We start from the raw sequence: 26,579 nt of genomic DNA on the forward strand, positions 1-26,579 counted from the left end.
TACAAGCGTGAGCCACCGTGCCCGGCCAATCAAATATTTTTTTAAAAGGAAAACATAACCATACTACCATTATCACACTGAAGAAATTTTTCAATAATTCCTTAATATCATTGTTACTTTTTAGGTGTGGTAATGGTATTGTGGCTAATAAAAGATCCTTAATTAAAATGTTTACACATGAAATGTTTGTGATCTGCTTTGAAATAATATGGAAAGGTGGTATTGGTGGATGAGACAGGTTTAGCCACGGGTTGATGGTTGCTGATAACAGGCACATGGGATTAATTACACTAATCTGTATAAGCCTGTGTTTGGAATTCTCCGTAATGAAAATAAACCAGCAAAAAAAAAAGAAGAAAAAGATAAAAGAAAAATCCTACCAAGTAAAGTCAACTAAGACAAATTAGGCAAAATTTCAAGACATTTTACATGAATTATTAGTTGGTCTTTTTCTCAAGTTAGTAATAATGGAATATTTACACAAACAATTAGCACATATAAAAGTTCAAAGACTTCTTATACACATATCAATTAGAATCAGAAATGAAATAAACTGCAATAGTTAGATTACTTCTAACATTTATTTTAGCTTGCTTTTCAAAAATCAATAAATGTTTTATTAAAAATTTAGTTTTAGGTTAATCTTTGATATTTGGCAGTATAGATGTGGCAGATTCCATAAAGATCCCTTTTTCCCTGATAACAAAACCCATTTCAGAGTCAGTAAGACATTATTGTAGCTCCAAGGGATAAACTGCATTTGATCTAAATCAGGATAGTCTCATTCTCTTGGACAGTGATTGGTCTGGAAATTACCATGTGATGCAGTTCTGACCAATGAGATGCAAAGAAGTCTTCCGATTGAGAGGTCTGGAAAAGCTTTTACTTTCCTAATTAAAACTGGAAGAGTCTTGGCTGGCTAGCCCTTGTCTCTGACTTTACTCCTAACTAGAAGGATGAGAAGCTGGAAATACAGTAGCCACCTGTGATCATGAGGCAACCAGTATAAAGATAAAAGCCAACACACTGAAGACGGTAGAACAGAAAGACGTGGTACCTGGGTCCTTCACTATAAACAGCTATACCAGCTTTGGACTGTCTACCCTTTGGGTTTCTTCTTATATGAGGAAAACAAACCCCAAATGGCTTTATCCAGTTTAATAAGATTTTTGTTTCTTATAGTGAACCTATTCCCAATACAGTAGAAATACATCAAAAATACAATAAAAACAGAATCAAAGAAAGCACCAAAAACATCCACTTCATAAGTGCAAAGAGGGGCTAAAAATAATCCAAGTTAACATAAGACAACTAAATTAGGAGAAAATATTTATTATATGAATACAAAAATCTATACATTCTTAGCCGATGATATATACTTGATTAAAAAGTCTTTTAATTTGGATATATGCATCATTTCCTTCATTGTGGTATCTCTACTTCTCAGCTGTATTAATCCATTTTCCAAAGTAGTTTCAGTAATCAAAACTGTGAAGAGAATACTCATCTCATCATACCTAAGAAAAAAGTAATTAAAAAAAAATACATGAGCACAAATATAAATTGTAAATTCCCCACATTACCAGCTTTAATTACTTCAGAGTCCACACCACCATCAAGAGTCAAAAACTCAAAGTCAGGACTTGAGAGCTGGACCAAAAAAAAATTTTTCAAGTTTTTGAGTCATATTCAAAGTAAAATTTTCAGAGAGTTTCTAATTTATTGCAACAGTTGAAAAGTCATAGAAGAAAATAAAATCTGAGGACTAAACATTGGTACCTGAACACATCATCTGAGGTGATATGAAGGATGAACCTCACAATAACCTCAGCATTTCAATACTTGGATGCAATTCAAGGGCAATTCCTTTAAAGTCTCTTATAATAAACAATATACTGGTCGGGTTCGGTGGCTCACACCTGTAATCCTAGCACTCTGGGAGGCTGAGTAGGGCGCCTGTAATCCTAGCATTCTGGGAGGCCGAGGTGGGCGGATTGCTCGAGGTCAGGAGTTCAAAACCAGCCTGAGCAAAAGCGAGACCCCGTCTCTACTATAAATAGAAAGAAATTAATTGGCCAACTGATATGTATATAAAAAAATTAGCCGGGCATGGTGGCGCATGCCTGTAGTCCCAGCTACTCAGGAGGCTGAGGCAGGAGGATGCTTGAGCCCAGGAGATTTGAGGTTGCTGTGAGCTAGGCTGATGCCATGGCACTCACTCTAGCCTGGGCAACAAAGTGAGACTCTGTCTCAAAAAACAAAACAAAACAAAACAAAACAAAACGACAATATACGAAAAACCTAGTGTACAATTGATTATACCAAAATCATGCTTCGTTTATAATTTAGTATGCTAATTTATAGTTTCTAGTTCAGCAATAACTGATTATATCCACAGTGACCTTTCTGTATACCACGTCACACTAACTCATTACCATTTACTTTCTTTGCAGAACTCCAACAAAAACTAATTATCTATTTACTTGCTTACTATTTTGGCCCACTAGAATGTAAGTGTCATAAGAACAGAAAATTTTTAGTCAAAGTTCTTGTAGGGAAAAAAAAAGAACAGAAAAATTTTCTGTTTTGTTCATTACTGTATCAAAGGGTATAAAAACATGTTTAATAAATATTTACATAAAGATATCCTGAAATAAGCCTTTACCATATGAAGACTTGTAACTTGATAATGTCCACATGACACAAAGTGTAAGATTTTATTTATTTATTTTTTGAGACAGAGTCTCACTCTGTTACCCTGGGTAGAGTGCACTGGCATCATCATAGCTCACTACAACCTCAAACTTCTGGGCTCAAGCAATCTTCCTGCCTCAGTCTCCTGAGTATCTGGGACTACAGGTGTACACCACAACACCTTTTTTCTATTTGTAGTATATATGGGGCCTTGCTCTTACTCAGGGCTCAGGCTGGTCTCGAACTCCTGAGCTCAAGAGATTCTCCCACCTCCCACCAAGAGATCCCAGAGTGCTAGGATTATAGGCGTGAGCCACGGTACCTGAGGATAAGATTTTAGAATCTGAGAAGATTGTTAAGTTCAAGTACCACCCCTTCATTTTATATATGGTAAAACTATTAGTTGCTCTATTTCCATTTATAGCAATCTGTTTTTCTATGGACATTATCTGGAAGGTATATTTTAACAAGTTATGACAGTACTGAAGAGCAAAATACAAAGCTTCACAACTTTTCACCCAAAAGATATGTATTCGACAAAAAAAGCTAAAACAAAGACCAAAATAAACCCAAAGGAGGAAGACTGGAGTACTTTATTAAAAAACAGAAGTTAATGAAATAGTAGAGGGCAAAACTATTGTCAGAGAGATTAGGAGATTATTTAAATTATCCAGGTAAGAGATCTTTGGCACCTTAATTTGGGTAGTGGCAGTGAAGACAGAGGTATGGATGTGAGATATATCTGGGAGGCAGGCTGACAACATTGGGTGATGGATCGGATGTGGAGAGTAAGGAAGAAAAGGAGTTAAAGATGATAGCCAGTTTCTACCTCAAGCAGAAACAGAGGTAAAGAGAGGTACCAACCCCTGAGAATATTAGTTTTCTGTTCCTTCAGGATAGAATTCTCTTCTGTTCATTCTCTGAATGAAGCTCAATGCCAGCAGAAATCCAGTTCACTCATCTTCCTTCAGTCTTCATTCCATAAATCATGCTATGTACATAACTTCATCCCCGATAAGTAAACTGAGGCATATATACTTCATGACATTAAGTCTTGTAACTGTACATATTATGTGCTCAAATATACCTACTGAATACTGTTCCCTCCTGCTATAGCAATTAACTAAGGGTACACGGTTCTATAGAAGGGAAAGTGAGGAATAATTTAAATTATATTTTATATATATTTAGCAAAGATTTCTATTACCATAAAGAAACATACAATAAAAAACTCTGAATAAATAATTCTTTTAATGACAAGGAAGGTAATTCTTACTTTGAATAAAGCTGTTCCAATGAGGATGGTACAGTTTCCAAATAACCAGGCCACACAGAAATCTCATTTTCTAGTAATTCATTAAATATCCCTTGACAAACCTGGAGAAAAATATAAAACTTCAAATATGAAAGACATAAAAGTAGCTAGACTGATTATCCAATTTTTTTTTTTTTTTTTTTGAGACAGAGTCTCGCTTTGTTGCCCAGGCTAGAGTGAGTGCCGTGGCGTCAGCCTAGCTCACAGCAACCTCAAACTCCTGGGCTCGAGTGATCCTTCTGCCTCAGCCTCCCGGGTAGCTGGGACTACAGGCATGCGCCACCATGCCCGGCTAATTTTTTTATATATATATCAGTTGGCCAATTAATTTCTTTCTATTTTTATAGTAGAGACGGGGTCTCGCTCTTGCTCAGGCTGGTTTTGAACTCCTGACCTTGAGCAATCCGCCCGCCTCGGCCTCCCAAGAGCTAGGATTACAGGCGTGAGCCACAGCGCCCGGCCATGATTATCCAATTTTTGAGAAGCCACAAATTACCATCTTAAATCTCTAAAATGGGTAATGGACCAATTAAAATAGGTATAAATTCCTTTAATTATTTTAATGTTTATAATTTATATATTATATACTTAATAAGTTATATGCTTCCTCTGAAAATGAAGAAATTAAGTACTGCAAAGCTGAATACTAAATGCAAATGTTCTGGGGGACATTTTTATACGAAACACAATTTTTATTATCATCATCATTCAAAACCAAACAAAACCAAAGCAGATTCTATTCAGGAAAAAAACCGTAGGTCCAAAGGGCTGTGGTTAATTCCAAACTCATCTGAGAGGTGAGATCTGAGCCCTAAGGTTACAATTCTATGTCAGGAAGAGACTGAAGAGCCAGGAAAGAAAAAGGTACGTGGACAACCAGGTGTGGTTTTCCAACTACGGAAAATGTTTCAAAAAGAGAATGAGTAGTTTCAGTAGAATGCCGGAAACAAAGGCCTGACTGGAATAATAGAAGTACTAATGAATAAATGACATAGTAAACTTTAAAGAAGCAAAAAAAAAAAAAAAATAATAAAAAAACACCAAAATTTAACCCCCCCTTAACAAGAACAACGACTCTAGAGCAGGATTGTTTAGCAGCGTCCCTGGCCTCCACCTGATGCCTGTAGCACTCTCCATCTCCTGTGACAAACAAAAATGTCCTCAGACATTACCAAATGTCCCTGGCAAGGGAGCAGGGTAGTGGGCCGTGAGGAACTTGCATGCTACAAGGGTGGTGGGGAGAGTGCCACACCGGGGGAGAAATGACAGATAAGCCATTATCTTTTCTATCTGGTCCTGGATAGGTCTGAGTCACCCAGACAGAAATGACAACTGCAGAAGGAATCTATGGAAAGAAATAAAACCTCCCCCTAGGCTTTTCTCAAGAGTATTTAATAATTAGAACAGATAGATTAGAAAAATCAAAAGAAAATTACAGACCTAGAACATTTGCTTATACCAGAGTGTTAAGTTAAAAGGGAAAGGAGAAAGAAATAATTCACCAGACATCTGGACAAACACTGTAATTACTAAAACTATGTAAACTCATTAAACAATGTGTGGGCATAACTTTAACAGCAAAACCCACCGAATTGAAATCAGTGTCTTTAATACACTATACTTCAAATTATCTATAATTAACCACGGTATTTATCCACAGTTCATTATTTAGAACATTTTTAAAAGCAAGTGAATCAAAATCAAATTTTAAACAGTAAGCTCCCAAGTTGACCTGGAGTAATGGTTATGCAGATCGAGCATTCCTAACCCCATCTGAAAGTTTTTGAGTTCAAAGGAAATGCTCATTAGAATATTTCACATTTGGGATTTTTGAATTAGGGGTGCTCGATCAGTACGTATTCTTCCAATATTCCAAAGTCCAAAAAATCCAAAATCTGAAACACTTTCGGTTCCAAGCATTTTGGATAATGAATACTCAGTCTGTAATCAAAATCACACATTTAAACTCATTTAACCCACCTGTCTCAGTTCCCCTGTTGGGCCTCTTCCCACATCCAAAGCAACCTTAATAGGGGCTAGACAAGGGTGGAGTTTAAGTACCTGAGGCAATTACAGTGGGGAGGGAGAGGACAGGAAAAGGGGGGAAAAGCACATCTTGTTTAAATACATCACAAGTATAACCACACAAAGTCACTTAAACAGTTAAATTTCCTGTGTGAAAATGGAAGTTAGCTGAGGTCATAAAACACTACTACGTAAGGATGTAATCAGCTGCCTGTGGATTTCTCCACTTAGATATTCTGCTGAAATAAATTAACTTGAGACTCTCCCATTTTCTGACAACTCTGTTTTCCCTCAGTCAAAATGCCTCTTCCTGGCATGACTTCCAACTCTACCCAGTCCAGGACACACAGCCCATCACTTGGACTTTCTCTCTCTTGCCAAAACCTACACTCTTCCCATTTACCCATCCACCCAACAAACGTGAATGGCTGTGCAACGCCAGGAAGAGTTCTAGGTGCTGAGGCAAAATCTCTGTCCCACATGGCAGGGACAAACAGATAATAAACAAAGTAAGGAAGTAATATATGTGAAGGTGGTAAGTGTTAAAAAAAAAAGGGGGGGGGGCGGAGAAGATGGGAAGTGCCTGCCAGGGGCAGGTTGGTAGGTGGCTTTCAGCAATGTTAACTAAGGTGGTCAGAGGTCCTCTCCCTGAGGACACTTGACCAAACGTTTGAAAGGAGGTGGGGGAATAAGATGAGTGGATGATGGAGGAAGAGCATTTTGGGCAAAGGGGAGAACAAATGACAAGGCCCTGAGCTGGGAGCATCCCTGGCATGTTCTAGAAACAGCAAGGTCAGTGCTGTTGGGCAGACTGGGAGAAAAGGGAAGGGCTTTGGTCTTTCCTCTAAGTGAGATGAAGGTTTCTGGAGTATTCCAGACAGAAGAACAACATAACAAGTGCCTTTTAACAGAGTCACTGTGGGGGCCGAGGGGGCAGGCAGGGATGATGGTGGCTTAGTTCGGGTGCTAGCATTGGAGGCTGGAGCGGGTAGGAAGTGGTCCCGTTCAGAATATATTTTGAAGTTAAAGTCAAGTAGGATTTGCTGATGGTTTGTATGTGGGTATAAGAAAAAGAAGGGGGGGCAGGACAACGTGGCTTACTCCTGTAATCCCAGCACTTTTAGAGGCTGAGGAAGGAGAATCACTTGAGTTAGGAGTTCAAGACCAGCCTGAGCAACATAGCAAAATTTAAAAATTACCTGGGCGTGGTGGCACACTCCCATAGTGCCAGCTACTCAGGAGCTTGAGGCAGGAGGATCTCCTGAGTAGAATGGTGCCACAAATTCATAGTTCCCATTCTCAGTTGAGCACTCACAACTCAACGTTATTTGTTAACACTTTTGATTTCAAGCAGCTTCCTTTTATGTTCAAAGGGAACGTGAGTATTCCACACTCTTGCCGCTTAAACCCCTACTCCTCCACATTTTAAACCGGTACTCTTGCCTTCCCTGAGAAAATACAGGGTGCGAGTAAAATGTCCATTAAAGGCTAACTGGCCTTAGGAGCCCATTTGTAGCCACACCATCCTTTTCCTCCCTGTTTCAAATAACACAGTTTCCAGACAATTCCCTCCACTTGTGCTCTTAAACTCCTGAGCTCAAGAGATCCTCCCGCCTCGGCCTCCCAGAGTGCTAGGAGAACCTTACTATTATTCCTGTGGCCAGATTCTAAAAAAATGAAAAATACTTAAACTACGTGTACTAAAAGAAATTTATTATTCAGAGTTTATGTTAGAAACCAAGCACACTAACAAAAATAAGGAAAAAAAACCCATATTTTTTGTTTCCCAAATCCATCTCTGAAGTATCAAAAGCACCTTTCTATGAAGATTTTTCTTTCTTGTAAAGGAATTCTCTGTCAGCTGGAAAGCATCGTAGAGGTAGGCCAGCATGCCTCGGTCTAGATCCCCATTTATAGACAGAACACAAGGAACTACATTTTTCCGTCCATCTCGGCCCTTCACAGAAAAGTCGAACAAAAATAAAGTATTTAGTACAACTCTTTCTCAAAATTACATATTTTAGACCTACACAATCAGAATACAAAAGTAAAATGTCATTTAGCAAAGCAGCCCCTCTGTGCCAGGCTCACAAAGACAATGACAAATTCTCTGCTCTCAGGGAGCTCAGGGTTTTAAATCAGTGGGTCTCAACTGCCTACATGTTAGAAGCACCTATGAATTTTAAAACATAATGATGCTTGGGGCTCTACTTCCAGAGATTTTGCACTAACAACTGGAGTGGGACCTAGGCATGACTATTTTTCCAGTGCTTCCTAGGTGAGAATCAGTATTTGGAAAGGTAACACTCTTAAATGTAAAAATTGTTTGAAGATTATTAATAAAGTTCAGAAGAGCTTTTAGGAAAAACAAAATAGTTGATGTGCTTAAGGAAAGGAGTTTGGAGTAGAATTTCCTGAAATGTAAAGTTTTCATAAAAAACAAACATCTTTTAAAAACTTACTTTTTGGGCTAAGGCTATAATTGTAAAATATACCATAATACATAATACAAATCAAGCATTGATAAATTTATTTACTCTTTTTCAAACTGATAAGGAAAAAAAATCTCAAGTTTCAGATAACTTTTTTTTTTTTTTTTTTTACTGTAAGACTATATTAGCCACTAAATAGCACATAAAAACTCTATCTAAGCCAGTAAGAAAATCTAAATGTTCAAATCTGGAACCACTCAAGAGGGGTTCAGCATGATTCTACCGATCCACATGCCTTCTAAAACTTTAGAACTTCGAAAGTTTTAGAAGGCAGTATCCCTTTTCTAATGAGATTATATCATTTGCTTCAATTTTTGAAAATTTTGTTTTACTTTACAAAGTAAAAAAAAAAGCACCTTTTTCCCCCTCTTGCCAGGGCTGAGCTTGGGTCAGCTGGCTGGGACAACCAGCCTGGGAGGTCCAGGGCCCAACTTTTGGCCAGTGTGACTACTAGAGAAGAGGGGAGGCCAAGTACTCAGGACCAAGCTTTCTAACTGCCTTTCCTCCTTCCCTGCTCTCTGGTGAGAGCACCTAGAGGGGAGGGAATAGTAGCATGTCCAGGATTAAGTTCTGTAGCCTTTCTTTCTTCCCCTGGGCAAATAGACACAGATGTAGAGGTAGGCAAGTATGTAAATATATACTTATGTGACTGGGCGTGGTGGCTCACACCTGTAATCCCAACACTTTGGGAGGCTTAGGGCGGAGGATCAGCCTGGGCAACACAGGCAGACCCTGTCTCTACAAAAAATAATTAAAAAAAAAAATCGCTCCCAGCTACTCAGGAGGCTGAGGTGGGTGCAGCTCTTGCACCGGGGAGGTCAAGGTTATAGTGAGCTACGTTAGCACCACTGAACTCTAGACTGTGCAACAGAGCAAGACCTTGTCTCTTAAGTAAAAAAACAGGTAAATATATATGTATGTAATCATCTACAAGTGTTTCTTAGTTGTGTCCACTGAGAGGGCCCAGGAGGAATGATACCAGGTTGTAAGGAGTAAACCTCATGGCAAGATCTCAGTTTTTAAATACATTCTCCTCTAACAGGAACCAAGGTTCTTTGGAGAAATAGCTGACTCCACAGCTAGGTCAAGAAAACACAAGATGCCCCATATTCTGAAAAAATAAATACATAAATAAAAATTAAAAAACATGATCCAAATTAAAAAAACAAAGAAAACAGATGATTCTGGAACAATCTGTTGCTACAAAAAGGAAGTGCTAGAATGACGGAGATATGTCAAAGGGACACTGGCCAAGTCTAGGACAATTTGCGCATCAAAATAATGATAGTAACAGATTGTAACCCTCTGAGAAAAATAGGAATCTGTGAATCCGTGAGTCCACACTAATATAAAAAAATATTTAAATAAATGGGCGAGAAGGAAAAGCTCTACCCTACAGTATACTACTGACCAATAAGTCTAGAAGGAATGATGAAATTAGTAAAAAAAAAAAAAAAAAAAAAAAAAAAAAAAGAAAAAGAAAAACCATCTAGCAAACACTATAGTAATAACTGATTTGGCCAAGAATCATCAATGGATGCTGTAACCAGCAAATCAAAATCTGGTGACCAAGAGGTTATTTACATAGCCTTACAGTACCTGCTTATTACTCATTAGCGAGTACAAAATATTTATTAGCTTTACATTGGAGAAACCTGGTAGACACCATCCTGACCAAGTGATAAAAGTTAGCATCACAAGTAACACTTCGATGCTGTATGCCTCCCAATATGATGTACTGAGAAGAGGGCAGCTCTACCACTTCTGTGGTATTCCTGGCAAAAATACATAAACCATGTGGAAGCATCAGACAAATCCAAACCAAGGGACATTCTACAAAGTAACTAACCTGTACTCTTCAAAAATGTAAAGGTCATGAAAGCCAAGGAAGGATAAAAGGAACTGTTCTTGAAAGAGACTAAAAGAGACATGACAACTACATAAAACATATGAGCCTGGATTGGATTCCGGACACAGAAAAGAACACCACTGCGATAACTGGTTAAATTTGTAGGGTTCTGTGGAATGGATGGTAACAGTGGATTACTGTTACTTTCCTGATTTTGATGGCTCTATTGTGGTTATGAATATGAGTATCTTTGCGCCTGAAAAATACACACAGAAGTATTAAGGAATCATGGGATATCATGTCTGCAACTTACTGTCAAATGGTTCAGAAATGATTATAGAGATTCCAGGTAAAGGATACATAGGTGTGAAACGTAAAACATACGTGTAATTTAGACACATTTCCAGGATACATGTGTAAAAGTTCATTATCTCCTAGATTCCACAGGGTTTCAATTGGTTCCTTTCCCCAGGGAAAGTTGTAGTACAGTTTGTTTCCTTTCCGTCCCTCTTCATCCTGACAATCACTGCTGCTGAAGTTGGATGGACTCACAGCAAACTGGAAAAGTAAGTTTGTCTTCTTAACGTGTCTTCTTAAAGTGTTAATTTACTTTTAATCCCATAATTATCTCTAAAAATTAAAGGTGCTTCAGTTTTTTTTAAGAGATGACGTCTCCCTATGCTGCCTAGCTGGACACACAGTGGCTATTCACAAGCCCGATCGTGGGGTACCACAGCCTTAAACTCCGAGGCTCCAGTGGTCCTCCTGCCTTAGCCTCCTGAGTAGCTGTGACTACAGGTACCCAGCCGAAACTTAATTTTTAAAAATTAAAAATACTGGCCGGGCGCAGTGGCTCACGCCTGTAATCCTAGCACTCTGGGAGGCCGAGGCAGGTGGTTTGCTTGAGGTCAGGAGTTTGAAACCAGCCTGAGCAAGAGTGAGACCCCATCTCTACTATACATAGAAATTAATTGGCCAACTAAAAATATATAGAAAAAATTAGCTGGGCATGGTGGCGCATGCCTGTAGTCCCAGCTACTCAGGAGGCTGAGGCAGCAAGATTGCTTGAGCCCAGGAGTTTGAGGTTGCTTTGAGCTAGGCTGATGCTATGGCACTCACTCTAGCCTCTGTCTCAAAAAAAAAAGAAAAAAAAAGTAAAAATACTGAGTATGCTGCAAAAAATGCTGTCTGAAAGCACTTCAGAGAAATCTTTAGTCTGAAAGAACGTCAGAGAAAAAACATTAATGGTATCTAGCCCTTTAGTGGCCAATAAGAGGGGAAATTAACCATGAACTAAATGGGATAAAGAAGTATGAGCTTATCCTTCTATGAAGTGCTTGATTACTTCACTTATTTTAGGTGGATGTTTAGGGATTTCTCCCCCTCCCCCAGACTTTATCCCTATACAGTAAGTTTGAGGATTTTTTTTTTTTTTTTTTGAGACAGAGTCTCACTCTGTTGCCCGGGCTAGAGTACCATGGTGTCAGCCTAGCTCACAGCAACCTCAGACTCCTAAGGTCAAGCAATCCTTCTGCCTCAGCCTCACAAGTAGCTGGGACTACAGGCATAAGCCACCATGCCCGACTAATTTTTTCTATAGATTTTTAGCTGTCCAAGTAATTTCTTTCTATTTATAGTAGAGACGGGATCTCGCTCTTGCTCAGGATGGTCTCAAACTCCTGACCTTGAGCGATTGGCTCACCTAGGCCTCCCCAGAGTGCTAGGATCTCGGGCATGAACCACCACGCCCAGACAGTTTGGGTATTTTTAAGATTCAGGAAGAGGCAGGACAAGAAGAGTAAGACAAAAAATGCTTATTTCAACTCTTTTCAGCATATACCAAAATGTGATCATTAATTATACAGAACCCTTTTGACTAACACGTAGAATTCAGGGGGGTAGGTAGCAAAAAACTGAAGCTTTAAGAGCGGGCCAGGGTCAAACTCCATACCAACCAGGAATGCTTGGTGTGGGGTCTGAACTCTACCTTATACAGAAAAAGCTTTATCAACAAATGCATCTGAGCTCAACAAATGTCTCTACCAAAGTAACTTTGTTATCTGGAATAATGAAAACCACAAAGGGTCTTTTATTTGTATTTGTTGACTTATCATAGCTGTCTCTTACAAATATAGCATAGCCACATCAAATAAAATTTCATTTATAATATAGAAGCCCTTGACACATTAAGACAATTTACCTATTAATTATTAAATTAACAGTAATTATCGTAGTACCTTTCTCCACCACAGGAGTCGATGACGTAACCAGAAATCAAGCCATTGGCTTGAAGTTCTTGGAGAAGTAAACCACACCAATGAAGCTTCAGTCTTCTCACCAATTCTTTAGATACCAAAAAAATCAGAATGTTAGCTTATTTTAAAATTATATAATCTATCCCAAAGTAGAAATTTCTGATTCTTGACTATTTAAATACAAGGCCAAGTTATTTGCCACTTTTTGTACCTTTTAACATCATTGGGTATCTGCCTAGTATCAGAAACAGGATGAAAACACACTCCAATCTGAGCAAGGCCATAAGGTAGCCTCTTGTTTACCAGCTCCAGGCAATTTACATAGTGCTCCAAGGCACCTGTCAAAAGATAAATCAATTATTGTATAAATCTAGTCCATAAACCCAAATCATTTTTGTCAATTTACAGAGAAATTAATAGTATAATAATGTTAATACAGCAGTACAAGTAGCTTGGAGCTATAAAGATCGATCTTAATTGATTATCACTTAATTTTAGGTAGTTTCTCCCCAACATACATACATACATTCATTCATTCATTCATTCATTCATTCATTCATTCATTCATTCATTCAGAGTCTCGTTTTGTTGCCCAGGCTAGAGTGAGTGCCGTGGCGTCAGCCTAGCTCACAGCAACCTCAAACTCCTGGGCTCAAGCAATCCTACTGCCTCAGCCTCCTGAGTAGCTGGGACTACAGGCATGCGCCACCATGCCCGGCTAATTTTTTCTCTATATATTAGTTGGCCAATTAATTTCTTTCTATTTATAGTAGAGACGGGGTCTCACTCTTGCTCAGGCTGGTTTTGAACTCCTGACCTCCAGCAATCCGCCCGCCTCGGCCTCCCAATCCCCAATATTTTAGTTTGAAGATTTTCAAATTTACAAGAAAACTGAAAGAATACCTATATACAATGAACACCTGTAGACTCTTCATCTAGATTCATTAATTATTAACATTTTGCCACATTTGTTTTTTCTTGTTCACCCAAACGCTTCAGCATACATCATCTAAAAATAAAAATATCCTCTGTATGCCATTATTACACCATTAAAAAGTTAACCATAATACCACAATATCATCTAACATATGGCTGATTTTTTTTGAGACAGGATCTCACACAGGGTGTGCTCATAGCTACTAAGTGTTATTGATTCTAGGCTCTTTCGATGAAGCAAGGAAATACATACATTTTTTAAAATCATTGAGTTCACACTGATATTACCAGTTCAAATTTAACATTATTTTATCCTTGCCTTCTTTTATATTTTTATCTTTTCTTTTACAGTGAAGATCTTGTTTTCTAATAACATTAATCTAATTATTTTATCCTATAATACACATGAAATAGCTTCAGAATCATAACATTTCTACTTTGAATGAATCTAAGAAAAGTTCACAATGTCTTTGTAGTTCCTTATGTACTTAGACTACATCCCATTAAATGACAGCACTGTGTTCAAGTTACTTGATTTGAGTAGATTAGCTGTTAAGAAAAACTGGTCCAAATTTTTTTTTTAATCTCTTTAAAGATACAGGAGAGATACCAAGGCAGCAAGGAATTTGAGGGTCCAAAATTTTGAAAGCAGGCAAGAGCAGAGAGGTGAACTCAACATGTAGTGGAGCTTTTCCAATTCTCAAATAGCAGAGCTGAGAAGCTGAAATGTTAAGTAGAACTTCCTGCCATATTATGGGATGGGGAAGTACAAAAAATTGTACTGATACACCCTAGGCTTTCATTTGGGGCATTTAAAGGGCTACACTGTAGGAGAACAGAGCTGAAGTGAAAAGACTGAAGCTCAGCCTCTAATCAGTTTAATCCCTGATTGTATTAAGAAGCTATGTCCCCACTCTGTCTGCCAGAAGCAAAAGTAAAGCCTCCCAGACATAAAGCACCAACAAAAGCCTTAATTTATCTAATTTTTTATACACAGATTAGAGTATCAGTACAAAAGTCCAAATGACCAAAAGCCCAGAGAAAAACAGATACTAGAAACAGATAGTTTTCAGTTTTAGACATGGACCTTAAAACGTGATGAATATGTCCATCAATCACACATAAATAATTATTAATTTTCCACATCTTGTCAGATGATGACAAGATGGGGGAAAAGGTCTAAGGTGTGTAATTAGTCACAGAAGGACAGAAGATAGACAATGGGGCAGTAACATTTGGAAATATAATGGCTGAGAATTTTAAAAAGCTATTCGTAAGTAGAGGCTACCACAACAGTTCAGACTTGGACTAAAGAGAGCAAGAATTTGATCTAGACAACCAAAGGATTTGGCATTTAGGTCAACTTAAGTTTCCTGAAGGTGAGAAAATGCCTGCCACAACAATAGATGCTTGAATGAATGCATACCTAAAAGAACTAAATCTCATTTTCAAGTCTGTGCAACTGGGAGGATGGTGATTTCATTCAACAGTGATACGGAAGACTGATTTGTTTTGGGCCATGGTAAATGAGCAGACAGTGATTTAACTCCCCTAAAGTAAAGCCACCATGGAACAATTAAAATACTACAAATTGAAAGTGTCACCTTTATCACCTGTTTTACTTTATTTCATTAAGGAAATCTTTAAAAGATTATACAGGCACTAATTCTCAGAACCAAGAACATTTAGGTTAAGTTACTTTATAACACCAAAATGGGAAGGGCAGCATTTTGCAAAGATACTTGCAGCGAGTCTGTCCTGTAAAGAATGTGAATTTTTTCAGAATCTCTGCAATTGTGTTGACTTTAAAGGCAAATGATGCCCTCAAATTACTGTGTGTTCACTCAAGAATCACTCATAAAACTTGAATAGTCCTATTATTTGGCAGGCTCAAAAATTACCTAGAGAGATCTTCAAACAACAGGTTGTAAATTACATTTAGTAAGAAAAATTGAGGGAGGGTATCTTCCTTTTGGTCTAGAAAAATGAGCTCTTGATTATGTGTAAAATTCAAGAATAATTGTGGAAGTATTTGTAAACATTTTGGTAACAATGAACAAATGGTTTAAACGCAGGATTGAATTGAGGTCCTAATTCTAGGGCTACTCAACTGAACTCTAAAATTATACGGGTTGCCCCGTATAATTCTAAGTCCCAAGATAGTGTTCAAGTCCTTTGGACAGATTCTTTAAGGAAGTGATCCATGGACCAATTTTCTACAGGTGACAGCACTATTAATATACTCGACTACTGCAAAAAGGCTTCCTTTGCATGAGAAAAATCCCCCAAATCGAATGAGACTGCCTTTCCACCCGACACCTGTTTTGAAGTATGAAATCATGAAGCATACCGTGAAAAAGGTTCTCCCGTAGTTTCCCAGAAGTTTTTAATAAGTTCTCAAGAAAAGCTACTAGCTGTTCCTTACTCAGCTCTTTGTCTTGCAAGATTTCTCGTAGAGTTTCTGCAGAAACTAACCTGAAGGCACTGTCCCCGGGCAGTGAAGGGCCTGGTTCGTGGTGGAGGGCGTCCACAGGGAAGACCTGTTCCCTGAACACCACCACCGAGGACCACCATTCTGAGGCCAGATTCTTCCGCAACTCTATGCCCAGGGGTCCAAAGCCAGGGTGGCACCCGCTCAGAAGAGAATCTCGGCTAAGCTGCCTCTTGGTTCCACTCAGGAAATGCCTTCTCTGACAGATCTCTAACAGCTCTTCGCTTCCCTCTCCAGACCCGGGGGCTTCGGTGGGCTCGCTGCCCCGGTGGAGCTCAGCGTGCGATCCCAGTTGCCCTCCGCGGGAGATACCGCTTTCCGTCAACTGCTCCGGCTGCCCCCCATCTACTCGCCCGCCAAACCCAGACAGCAGGCACCTGCAGACTTTATGGCAGGCTCTGACTGCTGCATGAGAGCGCATCTCCTTCAGGAGTTAAAGAGCACAAGCTCCCATCAGTCGGCTGATCCCAATAAACCGCCACAACTGCAGCCGAGCAGGTAGCGGCGACGGCTCAGGCGCGACGGAAGTGAGCGTGCACGTGGGCAGCAGGCCCCGCCCCGGAAGTGCATCTTTGCTTTCCGGCTGTGGCCTCCACAGCCTTCCCCCGCCCGCCATGCGTGATGCGGGATGTTATGGTTTATCTGAGCTAGCTTATTTTTCGTCTGGCGCCGCTCCCTCCCACTCCCCAATTGCTGATCTTTTTCCTCTTAAGCACAGATAAAAGTTACCCCACCTGCTTTTCATTTACCGTGCCATAGCACTGTTCACCTTTACCTTAGTTTCTTGCCAGTCCAGATAAACTGTCAAAATAATTTGGTGTTCACCGAGTCACCATTTAAATACACATTTTTCAACCTAAAGTGTCACGAAAATAAAGTTTGGTTCCTACTTCAAAAGACAGTTTTAGTACTTTGTGGAGGTTTGATGACCCAGGCCTTCATAACTCTAGGCAGTGTTGCTGCCAGCAGGTCTAATTCCAGAGTAGTTGTGTTGAAGCTTAACCTCATGGTGCGGTGGGGCTGTGTAACAGGGTACAGTCGCCCTGCATGTTGCAGTGGCTCGGAAAGGGCCGGCCCAGTCAGCAGCACTTACATCACCAGGGAATGCATTAACGATGAACTGAGGGCTCCCCCAACCCCCGCAAGCCCTCCTGGTAATACAGAGAACCACTCACGTATAGGCCCTAATTTCTTCTACCAGAGGACCCTTCCACCGGTTCAAAACATGCAATGAGGGTTATGAGTGCTCAAAACAGAGACCCATGATTACCTGGCAGACTTGACTTTACAATCTTTATCTAAACAGGAAGAGACCTTAAAAAAATTGGTCAGGTAGTGAGGTGGCACGGCCCATGATTCCCTGGTACTAGCTTCCCCTTAAACCGGGTATAGGAAACTTGACAGATTAATGGCCTTAGGAGAAAAGCAGCAGCACTAGACTGCCAGGGTCAGTTTATAAGGATAATAGCTTAGCAACTCAGTTACTAAAGTTTTTGGTCATGGCTAAGGTGCTGTAGGACGGGCACAGGAAGTAATTCCTTAAGTATGTATAATGGTTAAAAAAAAGTCAAGCTAGAAAGTGGCACAGTATTGCTGGAAAGCAATTATAGCAATTGCAAAGCTGGGTACTATTACCAGGTGTTTTTCACACTCAGGAATTCTCACCAGGGGAAAAAGCCTATTACGCAAATAAATAAAAGAGAGAATGGGGAGAAAATTCACATTTATTAAGACAACCACAGGCTGGACACAACACACATGCTAAAAAGTGGACTGTCTTTTAAAACTTCAAAGGTAAATGTTTTCCACAGCCCCACAATAATTTCAATGTTTACAAATTAAAAGGCCCACGTTAAGACATTAAACAGTAAAATGTAATTAATAAACGCTCCTACCCCAAAAGTTTCTAAGTTAAAAAACCATGAATTTGACTTAATCATGCCATTGAAAACCATTCAGGTTACTAGAGGCTGAATTAGATTTCAACGTATTAGTCCCTAGAAATGCCACTCCTCATCCCAGCCCCCACCCCCAACAAATCCTAATTTTACATTTTAGTCATAAGGCATTAACATTAAAGCCTCAGTTTAAAATAATCAGAATTTAAATAAAATCTCCTGAAGACCTCTCTTCTGGCAAAAAACACATATACCAGACTCTCTGGGAAGACATTAACACCTATTTCTAGCTACTACTAAAATAAAAGATTAGAAAGTTAGGTTGGTGAGCCAAAGTTAAATCTAAAGCTATCCCCTGGATCTATCTAACATTAAGCCAATGTTGAACCTCCTAATATGAAAACTTATTTGCTGTGCTTTTGGTTATGTTACGTCCTGATTAACCATGAATTTTAATGAGGTTTTTTTCCCTTGTGTTAGTCTGTATGAGTAGACCTCACAGTTTAGAGATCTCTAAAATTCCCTGAATTATTGGAAAGACATTCAAGACTTCCAGTGTGACTAACAAGCCCCAGGGCGCCTGTGAAGACTAGGATCTGCGAGTAACCTGCACTAAGGATACTGTGCAAATTCAGTCCATTAAAGAGACTCAAACTTAACTGTTGGGTCTAAATTAGTGTTTTGGCTTTGTTCAACATTTCAGTAATTCACAATAGTAATTCATATATAGTCATCAAGAGCATGAATATAAATAAATCTCTTGAAAAAGCTGTCATATTATACAACTGATTTTGTATATATTTTACTAGCTCTCATTTAACCATACTAAGAAATAAGGAAAATAGGCTATTAAAAAGTGACTCTCCTGATGTTGGGAGCTGACAAAATTTTTATGCAATTTAGCCTGTAATTAAAATTCACCTAAACCAATCCATTTTAATTCTAGTAATATGAATAGGTTATTATAAAGGGCCTACTGATCCCCCCTCCCAACCTCCCAAATTAAAGAATGGAAAGAACAGTCATTTAGTTTTTATGATAAAAAAAAAAAAGACCAGCTAAGCAAAATTTTACATGGCATTATATATGTAAAATAAAGTACAATTTCCACTTAATTCAGTCTTCAAATATTTTTTATTGGAAGGCCATGCATTGCCTTCATTTATTGTATTTCAAATCACTGTACATTTACTTTTGTGAAAACACTGCCTGCATTTTCTAGTACAAAAAAAACCTAAAAATTGTTTCAGGAATGTAGAGAAATATCCAACTTAAATAGCGAAAAAGTGCACCATAATTACTGCTGCACTGCAGTCATTTCTGCATTTCCCATGTTTCTTAAATAACTATCTTGTCTGATAACACACAATATAAAGAGCAATTATGAAAAACAGACATTTACATATACTTCTAAAGTCTTATTGAGAATATCCGGTTGGCATTGGATAACCAATCATAGGTGCGGCTGCAGTAGCAGGATATGCATATGCCTGTTGGTTCATACCATTGTGCATATTGGGAACATTACTTCCATACTGCTGAGTGCTATCATAACCGTTCTGGTAAGTCCCTGTTGGATTACCAGTCCTAAAACTGGTCTGTATACCAGCAGACACAAAATTACTACCAAAGCTCCCATTGGTGTAATTTGCAGTACTGTAAACACCATTTTGAGTTTTTGCCCCAAAATCTCTCTTAAGCAGGCTAGAATAACCTCTGTCATAATTTTCCCTGTCTCTAAAGGTATTAAATCCACCCCTTTTGCCCGCAGAGTATCTGTCCCGACGGTCATCCTTCATGCCTCCTCTACCCCTGGAACGACCTGTCAAAAAAATAATTGCAAATTAGAATTATATCTGTGGCACAAATTATCACATATGCTAACATAGAATCAAATAGAACTAAGTATGAAAAGTTTACACAATTTCTCGGCTTAAGTTCTACACCGAAGATTTTACTCACCCTCCAATAATCCCACTTAAATGGATTTGTAGACAATGATGTGACTCAAAATGACCAAATTTCTTATCAAAAGTTAGTCTTACCTGAACCTCTGTCTTCCACCAACTGAAGCAACTTGGGATTAATTGCTTGATTAGCTTCACGAAGCACAGAGATAAGGTCGCTTACTTGCTTTATGTTATTAGGTGTAAAGAAAGTGTATGCTGTGCCTGTTTTGGTACTGCGAGCAGTTCTTCCAATTCGATGAATATAATCCTCTGAGGAGTTAGGGTAGTCATAATTGATGACAAATTTCACATCTTCCACATCTGTAAGGTGTTGCAGTGTGGCAAAATAGCAATGTACGGAGTTTTGCACACCACAACAGCCAGACCAAAAATAAAAAGTTAGACAATTGTATCCCCAAGAAGGTACGGGCTGCAAAAAATACAGTTAAAATGGTTATCCATTCCTTGTAGGAATACCATTGGGTTGAAAAAAGAAAAAAAAAAAAGAAAAAAAAAAGCACATGTCATCTGTGTAAGTCTTCACCCACCCAGTGATAAAGCCTGTCAAAAGGAATGTGTATTCCCTAGCATATATTTCCCATATCAGCAAGTCCCCTTACAGATCATCAAGTGACATCTGAATGCTTCTGCGCAGTAGGGCCACTTTAAGTTTCACAGCAATCTCTTCATGTGCTCATTTTGAGGACCCTTAAAAATATACAAGGTCCTTTGCATTACACATTCGTCAGAAGTTCAAAATTCTGGCCACACTGCTTGTCTTGCCAAGACCTTACAACCGCAGCTGCAAGAAAAACATACCTGTCCCCCAAAAGTTGTTTTTATGCACTGTGTCTCGTCTAGGCAAGCGCTTCCAAGAAGCCAGGATTCACTTGAGAATGTGTCTCTCTCTGGCAGGTCTCGACATGACGACTACTGTGTAGGTGAGGGAGGAACTTTCAAAGCACTGCTTTCTTTTCCCACTGACTAAGTGTGAGAAGTTGCTCCTGCTCTAGATCTCATGTGCCAGTACTCACCAATTTGTAAAAGGCTTAGCACCTTTTAAAGCTGCTCTCTCCATTTCAAACTTGAACAAAAATTTCATTGAACATTGTAGTTTGGAAATATTTCTTCGACATTTCAGCAAACTCACTGAAACTCAAAGACCCACAGATCACAGTCAACAGTTTGAAACAATGCTGTACCATGGCAGTCATGCAAAGCATGGGACAGAAGAAATACCACGGCAGTGAACTGTGAGGGTAACTTCCATTTTTTTCCCCCGGAGAGAACAGTTTACGGGGCAGAGGTGGTATGTTCTGCCTTTTGAAGATTACTGGCACACTTTCAGCTTTTCACCTCTCTAATCGACTGGATGCAGCCAGCCGATCACTAGTCCTCCATCCCCCTCGAGTCCTCCGATTGTCATGCCTAGGCCTTGCCACAAAGACTGCACCTTTATATGAAAAAAACTTAGAAAAAAATGCAGAGGTTAAAGAAAGCAATAAACTTTCTTTAAAAAGTTATATATATGGAGATCTTCTCGGAAACCAAGCCATGAATGCGAGTTTGTACTAACCTAGCCCTCGGGAGGCCACATCTGTAGCAATCAGAATAGGAGCTTTTCCATGTTTGAATTCTGCAAAAGAAGGCATATTTATATGATCAATTATCTGAAAGGAGTCCTAGGTTAAGGAAAAAAACATCATTTGGAATATTTACCATTTAGAACCCAGTCACGTTCCTGTTGACTCTTGTCACCATGGATACCCATGGCAGGCCACCTAAAGAAAAATCATATTATTTATACTTAAATCAGATGATCCCCTGCCGGGCTCAGTGGCTCACGCCTGCAATCCTAGCTCTCTGGGAGGCCGAGGTGGGCGGATTGCTCGAGGTCAGGAGTTCAAAACCAGCCTGAGCAAGAGCAAGACCCCGTCTCTACTATAAATAGAAAGAAATTAATTGGCCAACTGATATATATATATGTAAAAAATTAGCTGGGCATGGTGGCACATGCCTGTAGTCCCAGCTACTCGGGAGACTGAGGCAGTAGGATCGCTTGAGCCCAGGAGTTTGAGATTGCTGTGAGCTAGGCTGACGCCACGGCACTCACTCTAGCCTGGACAACAAAGTGAGACTCTTGTCTCAAAAAAAAAAAAAAAAATCAGATGATCCCCATTCATAACTTAAAATCCATTGCCCCTGATCTAAGTTTGCCCTTTCATGAACTCAGTTCCAATACATCTGCTTCCATAGAGGAAAGCTACGTACCCATCTCTCCTCATTTTTCTGGTAAGCTCATCACATCTTCTTTTGGTTTCCACAAAAACAATGGTTTTGTTTTCCTTCTCACTCATGATCTCTTCCATTAGACGAATAAGTCTAGAAAGAAAAGAAAAATTGTGAATTTTAAAAGCAGTAAATGGCCACAAATTTATGGTCAGTGAAACATTAAGTCCAATTCTCAAGGCTAAAAGTCAAAGAGGAAACACCTGGCAAGGCCAGTTATCAAACAATTCTACTCTTAGTCCCTAAGTAAACCAGGGGACACATGAATTTTTTTTAAAAGGCACTCAAATTTAGCAGTGGGGGTTGAATACCAACTTTAGTGACACTAATGTTAATAAGTTCTGATAACCCACTACCATCGGACCAGCCAAATTCCTATTCTTATGGGAATGCTATCAATGAGGACAGCCAATTATCAGGCAGATTCAAGAGATTTTCCAGAAGGACTGGCAGGCTAATTTTAAACAAATAGCATGCCAACTGAAATCACCTAGGAAAACACACAAAATAATTACTCCTCAAACTTATATAGCAAAGTTGTTTTTAAGAGCTAATAAAACTTACTTTTCATCTTTTTCTACATCATGACATACATCCACAATCTGAAGAATGTTGTGGTTTGCACTTAGTTCTAGTGCACCAATGTTTATATGAATATAGTCTTTCAGGAAATCTTCAGCAAGCTGTCTTACTTCTTTTGGCCAAGTTGCACTCCACATTAGGGTTTGCCTATCAGGCTAACAGATTTTTGGGGAAGAAAATCAGTATTGTTCTCTAAATGTGAATTTAGAACTCAGTTTGAAAAAATAACACATTTAAGGACACTTACTCTTATCTGATCCACAATCTTCCTTATTTGAGGCTCGAAGCCCATATCAAGCATTCTATCTGCTTCATCAAGGACAAGGTAGGTAGTTCTTCTCAGATTGGTTTTCCCACACTCTAAAAAGTCAATCAGTCTTCCAGGTGTTGCAATACAGATTTCTACACCTTCAATTAAACACAGAAGCGTAACTACAACATCTACGATTTTTAGCACCATCAATGTCAAATAAAAAGCCTTTTTTATTAAATACCTCTTTCCAAATCACGTATTTGTGGTCCCTTGGGAGCACCACCATAGATGCAAGTCGATTTCAAACGACACGCTCTACAGTATTCAGCAGCTACTTGCTGCACTTGTTGGGCCAGTTCCCGAGTTGGTGCCAGCACCAAGCACTAAAAAAAGAGGAACAAATTTTTTAGCACAGATCTGGATATTACTTTTAAATTACTAATTTATCAGTTATACTGGCAGATCCTTTATGTTGTCTGATACTCAAAGCAGCTCCAGCTACAACTGCATGAGATTACTAATCTCTCTATATAAACCACAAAATTACATCTTTTGCCACATATGCTACACATCTCTATGTCACACTTCTATCCAAAAACTTAAGATATAAACACACTTACGATGGGCCCATCGCCTCTCTCTAGGAATGGCTGATGATTGATGTGGACAATGGCAGGCAGCAAATACTATTTTGGGTGAGAACAACAAAAATTATATTAATACTCTGGTTTCTTTTCATTCCCATTCCATTTTCTGTTGCATGTATCAGATTAACTCAAGAGTTCTCCCCAACTTACAGACAATGTTTTCCCAGATCCAGTTTGTGCTACTCCAACCATATCCAATCCACTTAGAGCAACCGGCCATCCCTGAGCTTGAATAGCAGTGGGTTCAGTGAAGTTCTGTCTTGCAATCACATCCATGACATTTGCTGTAATTAGTGACAGCGATTTAGTTAAGAATTAGTAATACCAAGACAAAGGGAGGAATAAAAATGCAGGGGCAGACTCAAAACTAATATTTACCAGGGAAGTTTGCTTCATAAAAATTCAGAACTGGCTTTGGGCAATTGTGACCTCTAACTGTAACTTCCTTGCTTCTTCTGTATGTCTCCACCTCTTGCTGCAAAACAAATTATATTAACCTTAAGTCTCACGACAACCATTCCTAATGAAACACGCAACTGGTATAGACCTAAGTTTAACAACTGCCCTACATTTTTATCTGGAACCACACATGAAAACCCTTTATAACACATGAACCACATATAGTCTATTATACTCAACTGTTTCAAGTAGAAAATTCAAAGCCACCTGTTTCCAAAAGTGAGTACCACCTCTTCCCCAACTATGAAGTGTAACCATCAAAATCAAGTCATTTGCAAAATACTTGTCAAATTTTGATTTACTAAAAGCCATTATTGAGTTATCTTGAGGAAGCCACATGAAATTACTCACTGCTGTGCGCCTAGCCAAATCAGGGTGCTCTTGATAAAAATTCTTCTCAAATTTAGGCAGCTCATCAAGATTCCACTTCTTTTTAACTAGTTTTTCCCCAGGGTTTCCAAACTTCTTTCCAGATAGGGGCCCTGCCCTACTTCCTCCAAATCGAGGCGCACCAAACCTGAAATTAAGAAAAAAGATCATCCACATTTCAAATGGCTATATAGGGGTTTCTACACAAATTTATTTACCATCCCTTGGCACACATTAAAAACCATAGAAAACACTTTCAGAGGTATACCTAGCATTATCCTCAGTGCGTCTCTCAACCGCAACAATTAACATTGTCTCATTTTCCATATTCCCCCAAGTACACATTTTTGAGGCCAAGTAAACAGCCTAGGATTTACCAGGTCGGAAACTCGCTGCCCAAACACCAGAAGTTTGAATTACAAGGACAGACAAGCTCATGGCTACTACAGTCTTTACCAAGAGTTTAGGAATTAAGTATCTAGGATAAGAACGATACAAAAGGAGGAGCTTAACAGCGGTGTTATTTTTACGTCTGTTTCCAAGCAAAGGAGCTTTAGTGTTAAGAATGGATAACGGGACAGCACAGGCAGCGAGAGCAGAACAAGGGTGCTCTCGGGGACACTTATGCAAGCGAAACGAGTTGAGGGAATCCCGCGGTAGGACTCCCCGATCGACAGCAAAATTATATAACGTGAGGAAAAAGGGAAGGAGGAGCCGGCAACTACCGGGGGAGGAGTCCCGGCCCGGGCGGAGTCGGCCGGGCGGCGTTCCCGCTGGGGCGGCGCTTCCCCCTTTGTCTCGCATTTCTCTCTGCGCCACATTTTCTCGACGCTGCCATTTTGAGCTCCTACGCCGGGCGGGGTAACAAAGGCGCCGCCATGTCCGAGGCCGGCATTTTGTACCCACAGCTCAGCCACATGGCCGATGCCGGTGGCGCCGGCCACCCTCTACCCCCAACATCATCAGTGGCTTTGAAAATAGTCCCCTGGCTCCCACGGAATTCCCAGCAACCCCGAAAAACACCTCCCGAAAGATTGTACCTAACGGCGGCCCCTTCGTCCGCTTCGGAAGTGTCGCGCTTTCCTGCCCTCACAAAACGCTCTTCTGAATTCCCCCAACAGCTACTAGATCGCGGAGGCACCGACGGCCCCCACTCCCAAACAAAAAACCAGCTTGAGGGCGGTTAACTGGCAAATCTCGTACAACCGCTTTTACGTGGATATCAAAATGGCGCAAGCCTTCCTTTTAAAAGGCCCAAGGTTAAGCTGAAATGGCCAACCCGCACGACCCCCGCCCGCCGCCTCCCTCACGGGCCTCCCATCCCCCACCCACCGGGCCTGACATGTCCCATACCCTCGATCCCGGCCGCGGTCTCGGTCACTCGAATAACCCGACATGGCGTCAATGATTGCGGTTGGCGGGGAACGAAGTGGAGAGAATCGGGTGCGACGAGTCGCTAGAGGTGGCCTCGGCGACGGCGAAGCCTTGCGGGGGCGGCAGCGGAGGAAGAAGGGCGATGACAAGAGCCGGAGCTGCACGACCAGAGACCGGTGGAAATGAATGAGGTGCCGGCCGCGATTCGGCAGCCGGTTTTATAGTCTGGACCGCCTCCTGCGCCGCAAAGAATGCTGGGAGCCGCTCTATGACCTAATCGCCCCGCCCCCTGCGCGGAGGCCACAACGCCCGCCGCCGTTCCGGAATCTGGCAGGGTCTCGCCCCTCCCCCCCCAGCTCTCTCAGAGTCGCCCGTTTTTCGCCCCTTTCATGTCTGGACCCACCCACCACTGGAATGCCTGCTCCCGCACTGCCTCTACTTCACCTTTTTCTCGTCTTTCCACACCTCAAGCAAGCCACTCCGCCCTTTTCTAGGTCCAACAAGACGATAAAACAGCCAGCACAGGCCAACCCACTCTCCCCACTTGGAGATGTTTACGTCTTCAAAGAGCGCTCACGCCCATTACCAAAAGAGACGGGGAGGCGGAGCGTGGTGTTGTCACGTGACTGCCCCCCTCCCACCCGGGGGAGCGGACCGCACTCCTTAAGTTGGCGTCGGCGGAGGAATACATAACGAAATAGC

The 26,579-nt window shown here is 40.3% G+C and overlaps 2 protein-coding genes across 5 annotated transcripts; both read right to left on the reverse strand.

The window, feature by feature from the left end:
• Nucleotides 1-562: 562 nt before the first annotated feature.
• On the reverse strand, nt 563-16,646 carry POLG2 (DNA polymerase gamma 2, accessory subunit). 3 transcript variants are annotated; one of them, XM_012747341.3, is made up of 8 exons: nt 15,917-16,642; nt 12,842-12,968; nt 12,613-12,718; nt 10,760-10,933; nt 7,851-7,991; nt 5,990-6,070; nt 3,971-4,071; nt 563-1,517 (listed from the first exon to the last, which is right to left on the reverse strand). In XM_012747341.3, the coding sequence occupies exons 1-8, from the start codon at nt 16,476-16,478 to the stop codon at nt 1,352-1,354; spliced, it is 1,458 nt and encodes a 485-aa protein (XP_012602795.2). In that variant the 5' UTR covers nt 16,479-16,642; the 3' UTR covers nt 563-1,351. The 3 variants fall into 3 exon arrangements, with proteins under 3 accessions (XP_012602795.2, XP_012602796.2, XP_075850801.1); XM_012747342.3 differs by lacking the exon at nt 5,990-6,070 and having other exon boundaries at nt 15,917-16,645; XM_075994686.1 differs by lacking the exons at nt 563-1,517; nt 3,971-4,071; nt 5,990-6,070 and adding an exon at nt 6,581-7,482 and having other exon boundaries at nt 15,917-16,646.
• A 2,424-nt stretch (nt 16,647-19,070) lies between these two features.
• On the reverse strand, nt 19,071-26,455 carry DDX5 (DEAD-box helicase 5). 2 transcript variants are annotated; one of them, XM_012747339.3, is made up of 14 exons: nt 26,322-26,455; nt 25,857-26,035; nt 24,486-24,651; nt 24,054-24,150; nt 23,826-23,959; nt 23,649-23,714; nt 23,270-23,411; nt 23,023-23,183; nt 22,758-22,930; nt 22,176-22,286; nt 21,624-21,685; nt 21,481-21,540; nt 20,001-20,225; nt 19,071-19,777 (listed from the first exon to the last, which is right to left on the reverse strand). In XM_012747339.3, the coding sequence occupies exons 2-14, from the start codon at nt 25,898-25,900 to the stop codon at nt 19,374-19,376; spliced, it is 1,845 nt and encodes a 614-aa protein (XP_012602793.1). In that variant the 5' UTR covers nt 25,901-26,035; nt 26,322-26,455; the 3' UTR covers nt 19,071-19,373. The 2 variants fall into 2 exon arrangements, with proteins under 2 accessions (XP_012602793.1, XP_012602792.1); XM_012747338.2 differs by lacking the exon at nt 26,322-26,455 and having other exon boundaries at nt 25,857-26,095.
• Between the last annotated feature and the right edge of the window lie 124 nt (nt 26,456-26,579).

Source organism: Microcebus murinus, chromosome 18 (genome assembly GCF_040939455.1).
Source record: "Microcebus murinus isolate Inina chromosome 18, M.murinus_Inina_mat1.0, whole genome shotgun sequence".
Classification (NCBI taxonomy): Eukaryota; Metazoa; Chordata; class Mammalia; order Primates; family Cheirogaleidae; genus Microcebus; species Microcebus murinus.